General features: G+C 53.7%; 1 protein-coding gene across 1 annotated transcript in view; it reads right to left on the reverse strand.

Moving 5' to 3' along the window:
- Positions 1–2,026: 2,026 nt before the first annotated feature.
- Positions 2,027–5,500, reverse strand: part of LOC102860563 (doublesex and mab-3 related transcription factor 3-like) — a 12,998-nt gene continuing 9,524 nt past the window's right edge. Inside the window, exons 2-3 of the mRNA XM_006881368.1 lie at positions 3,914–3,969; positions 2,027–3,022 (exon numbers count right to left, since the gene is read on the reverse strand). Of these exons, the coding sequence (XP_006881430.1) occupies positions 2,027–3,022; positions 3,914–3,969 (1,052 nt within the window). The remainder of the gene's footprint in view (positions 3,023–3,913; positions 3,970–5,500) is intronic.

A 5,500-nucleotide genomic window follows, 5' to 3' on the forward strand; every position in this document is an offset into this window, starting at 1 on the left:
TTAGGTCTTTTGTGCAAAACTTAGTCATATTCGACGTGACGACACTTCCCCACTGCTAAATGTGACTAGTGCTGTTATATCTGGAGGAACACTCTTCCACTGTGTACATCACTCTTTGTCAATGTGCAGTATGAAGTAACCTGGGCTGCTATGATGTTGAACCTTGTGCCATTGGGGTATTAAATACCAGAATAGCTTCCCAATGAGGACAGTGTTTGGTGGAGCTTCCAGTTGTAAAACAGGTTTGGAAGCAGGAAAGGCATCCACTTCCTAAACCACATGCCTCTGGAAACTCTATGAACTTGGTGAAATGACAAAAGTTATGGAAAAGTATTAGGCCTTTTGTTCTTGCGCTCAACTCAACGGCAAACATCAACAATAATAACATTGGGTCCTTGTGCCTGCAGCCCTCAGGCCTGGTGTTATTTGTATTTGGGGAGAGTATTGTTCTAAGTGGTACAGTGCTTGTCAGTCACTTTGCTGTACTGAGATAACTTGGGGTTGCTGTGATACTGAAAGCTGTGCCACTGGGGTGTCAAATGCCTAAGTGTTATCCATGGTGGACAGACTTTGGTGGAGCTCCCAGATTGAGGCAGACAGAGAAGCAGAATTGGCATCCACTTCTTAAGTAACAGGTCTTTGAAAGCCCTGTGAACACTAGAGGAATGAGGATAGTTATAGAATAGGGTTCAGATCTTTTGTTCATAGGGTCATTATGAGTTATACTCAACTACCGCACCTAACAACAACAACAACAGCAAACTGCATTTGGTGAATTGGCTGTCAGGCACCTCTTCAGGACTAAGATGCATCTGACCCAGGTCATGGTCTTTGCAATTACTATGCATCTGAGAGCTGGACAATGTCTGAAGATGATAGAAAAGGAACCAATGCCTTTGAGTTGTGGTGCTGGAGAAGAGTATTAAGAATACCATCAGTTAAAATCAACTTAATGGAAGTGAGTTTGGGGGGTGGGAGTTTTTTCAATTCTACAGCAGTAGGGCATGGCCTTTTGGGATACAGCTCAGAACTGGGCACCCACATTTTGGGGGAAGGTTTAGGGACACATGGGTTCCTGGGTCGTGGCCATGGCTGGGAAGCTGTCTGAACATTCAGTTTCTATCTGCAGTTCTCGGTCCCCAGACAGAAACGACACAGCCAGAAGCCATCTCTCTGGTTTATTTTTGTTTTCTAGAGTCTTTAGCATGCTACATGAACCTGACAAAGCTTAATCTCGTGTTCATTTCACAATACACCGCATGCAGGTCACAGCTCTGATTGGTTTACATCCACGTCACACACGTTGTGATTCAGCCATGTGGGAAGGACAGTCGTTAATGGGGGTGGTCGTGGAAGCTGCCGGAGCTCCGGGAAGCAGCCGTCTGTCCATGCCAGGCCAGCCTCTCCAAGGTGCGGAGGCGTTTCAGCGTGAGGACAGGGGCGCCCTGTGGCCGAGGGACCTTTTCTGGCACAATCAACACTTACAGAAAGAGATTCAAGTCCACTAGTGACCAGCCTGGGGCCTTTCCAGGTTTCCATCCTCAGCTCTGTCAGCCGTGAGCCCGGCTTTCCGGGGTGCGGGCCCGGCCTTCCGGGGTGCGGGCCTGGCCTTCTGGGGTGCGGGCCCGGCTTTCCGGGGTGCGGGCCCGGCTTTCCGGGGTGCGGGCCCGGCCTTCCGGGGTGTGGGCCCGGCTTTCTGGGGTGTGAGCCCGGCTTTCTGGGGTGTGAGCCCGGCTTTCTGGGGTGCGGGCCCGGCTTTCCGGGGTGTGGGCCCAGCCTTCCAGGATGGATCACAGCCCAAGTCTCTCGAACACACTCAGCATGGGAGCCACAAGGTGGGCTGTCTGGTGTTCTCCAGGGAATTGCACGAAATTAAATAAGTTATGGTCAGTGGTTTGGTTTTATTCTTGCTAAAGGATAGACTCAAGCATGGTCACTTTGTCAGGGGGTTAGACAGAGGGTGTGGGCTCTCCGCAGGAACCCCAGCCAGAGAGTCCCAGGCCGGCCTGTCCCCACAGTCACCACGTTAGGACGAGGTGTTGAGTATCCGGGAATCTGCCGAGTCAGAGCGCTCCTCATACTCCTCCTCGGCATACAGGGCCTGCTTGGAGACGATCGGACAGCCGTCCTCGGGCATGGAGATGCGGGGGTCTTCAGAGGCGCGGCTGGGGAGGACGGGGGAGCTGCGGAAGACGCCAGGGCTGGTGGAGAAGGGGCTGCCGTACTGGGGCCGCAGCTGGTATTGCTGCTGCAGGGCCATGGTGTTCCACAGGGTGACGTCGTTGGGCAAGAAGGGGCTGGACTGGTTCCGAGCCAGCGTGTCTCTCAGCATCAGCGGGTAGCGGGGCGGCTGGAGGAAGGGACGCTGCAGAGGCACGGCCAGCGGGCTGGCCACCATGTTGCCGGAGTCGGCAGAGAAGCGCAGTGTGTCGGGGACCCTGAAGGCTGAGCCCACCGACCACTTGGAGGAGGACAGGGGGTAGGAGCTGAGTGTGTGTTCGAACAGGTGCCCGTTGGAGGGCAGGACCAGGCTCTCGGGCTCGGCGGCAGTCCGCTCGGCCCCGGCCACAGAGGAGCGGCTGGACAGCAGGACCTCGACGGCGCTGACCAGGTCCCCGCCGCAGCCCTTCAGGATCAGCTCGAGGACCGTGGGCTTCTGGTTGGGGAAGATCTTCTTCAACACTTCCAGTGGGGGTCTGTTGGCTTTTAAGCTGAAGGGCAGGGACACGGTCCCCGAGGGGCCCTCAATCAGGAGGTGGTTCTGTTCCGCGTGGTACTTGGGAGTGTCGGGGCGGCTCTCAGAGGACCCCCCATTCTTCTGGATGGCATACCCGCCTTCGTCCACGGACACGATCTCGGGGCTCTCGGGGGCCAGGCATCCCTTACTCTTGGTCACGTCAGGGGAGCTGCGCTGGTCAGTGTCTTTGTCACTGAAGGCCTCAGAGCCGTCGGCCGTGCTGCCCTCGGTCAGGTGCTCTTCAGGCAGATCTGAAAAGCAGAGGAGAATGAGGTTAATCCTTCCCTGGTGGGTGAGAGAAGGTGAGTGCCAGACCCCCCCTGTGCAGGGATCCACGTGTACAAACCCAACATGCACACTTCTGAGTGTGCACAGGAGACAGAAATACCAGGGCTATAGGATGGCAACCTTAAAGAAAATTCCAAACTACGTAATTACACTCTGGCCAAAATCGTGAACAGAACATAAAGCGATCTGGACATCATTTTTTTTCACATACACAATCCTTCTGTCACCTCAGAACCACAGAAGAGGGGGCTCCAGTAACAACATCAGGCCCACAGCCCCCCGTTAACCCCCCCATGTCGACTACTAGGTGCTTCGGAGTTGGAAGCTCGGTTACCAGCAGCATTTCAAACACCCGTGGGGTCACCCCTGCTGGACAGGGGGCAGCAGGACCCACAGACTATCATGGTGTGAGATGTGTCCCCAAATACATGTGTGGATCCCACATCACCAGATAGACCAAGTGGTTGCAGGAAGATGCCTCCTGACCCAAAGGGAAGCCAGAGGTTCCCTGGGGTATGGTCTGGAACTTCGTGACCCCAGGGAGGGCCAGGACACAGGGACATCAACATCACCGGCCTCCCGATGCTGAAGGAGACAAGATCCTTCCTCCAGAACCAGGAGAGGCGGCCGTCCCCTCTCACCTGGATTTAGACTGTTCTCCTCCTGAACTGTAAGAGAATACATTTCTGCTGGTTAAAGTCATTTGCTATAGTAGCTGTGTTACAGCAACACCAGAGAACACAGATGAAGACTAGGAAGAAAAGTTTGGCAACCTAAGTACACAAATTGGCCCATGAAAATCTTATGGGCCACAAGAGAATAAGGTCCAATATCGAGCTGAAAGATAAGCCGCTGGGCTGGAAGCATTCAAAACACACAGCCTCACACGTCCGCAACAGTGGAGATGGCACAGCAGCGGACGTGGTCACTGAGCGAGAGCTGACCTGAAGGCAGGGCCCAAAAACTGCAGTCTGAAGTGGGGAGCTCTGTGCCTTCCGTGCACGCAGCCCAAGCACTCCTCAGAACAAGGGCAGTGCGACTGGTCTCATGAACTCTGGGGGTATTACCAGGAGAGGCCAGTCCCTGAAGGACATCATGCTTGGAGAGCAGGGGGTCAGAGGGTCAGCAAAAGAGAGGAAAACCCTCAGCAAGAAGAAGTAACGCAGGGGCTGCAGGAATGGGGCCGAGTGCGGCAGGACCGGGAGGACGGCGCAAGTCGGGCAGGGTTCAGTCCACCATACCCGGGGTCACTGAGGCAGTGGACCCGAAGCAGCTGACCCTGCACCTTCTGAAGGAGTTCAGTTCAGCACGGTCAGCCTCGCGACTCCACGGGAAGCCACAAGGGAGCCGAAGGAGAAGGATCTCCTCCCATAAAGCTCTGCAGCCTCAGACACCTGATGGAGGCACGTCTGTTCCAAAACCCACTAGATCCGGACGAGCACAGGGTCTCGGGACCAGGCCTGTGGTCCAGCTGCTCTTACAAAGCTGAGGCACCCGGGCATCATCCAGATACACGCTCAGATGTCACCCAACCCCCGGACATTCTCATGCATCCACTTCCCACAGCTGGTTCTGAGTAAAACACATCTCCTGGGCTTATTGTTGTTTTGTGCCATTAAGTTGATTCCAGCTTGAAGTGACGCCACATGAGACAGAGTGGCATTTCCACGGCCCCAGTCGTTACACATCTTTCTCTAAGGGACCCTGCAGGGCATCTGAACCACCAACCTTTGTGTTAGCAGACAAGCACATAGCCCCTGCCCCGTAGGGCTCCTCTCTCCTAATATAGTTCATCTGGTTGTCACCCCAAATCCACTGGCATCAAGTCAATTCCAACCCAGGGCAGCCCTGTGTGTGCAGAGAATGGCTCCAGAGGTGGTCACGGCTGCAATCATTGGCAAAGTAGGAAGCCAGGCCTCCCATGCCAGCCTTTCACCATAGAGCGTGAAAACTCTGCTGGCGCAGTGTGTGACGTATGGGCTAGTCAGAACCCAGCAGCAGCTCTGAGGAGAAGAGATGGGCAGTCCTCTCCTATAAAGATTTACTGCCTCTGTGCAACCTTCATTCTGGACGCTTGGCATAACCATGATGTTGTTGTTGTTATGTGCCGTCGAGTCGCCTGATACCAAACCATATATCACTTTTAAACTGTTCTCTCCCTCATCTGTTTCAATTCAGTATACATAATTTATCCAATTTTTCTCAGTCTTATCCCAAACCTGATGTCAGTTCTATTCTACAACAGTGGCACTATGCAGTATTTGTCCTTTTGTGACTGAGATATTTCACTCAGAATAATGTCCTCCATAGATGCTGCCCTGGACATGCTCACCAAGTTGTGCCAAGAAATCTGGAGAACAACCACTTGGCCAACTGACTGCAAGAATCTATATTTGTTCCTATCCCAAAGAAAGGTGACCCAACAGAATGTGGAAACTACAGAACAATCTCACTGATTTCACATGCAAGCAAGAT

The sequence above is a fragment of the Elephantulus edwardii genome, unplaced genomic scaffold (genome assembly GCF_000299155.1).
Source record: "Elephantulus edwardii isolate Elephantulus edwardi_28Jun2011 unplaced genomic scaffold, EleEdw1.0 scaffold00014, whole genome shotgun sequence".
Lineage (NCBI taxonomy): Eukaryota > Metazoa > Chordata > Mammalia > Macroscelidea > Macroscelididae > Elephantulus > Elephantulus edwardii.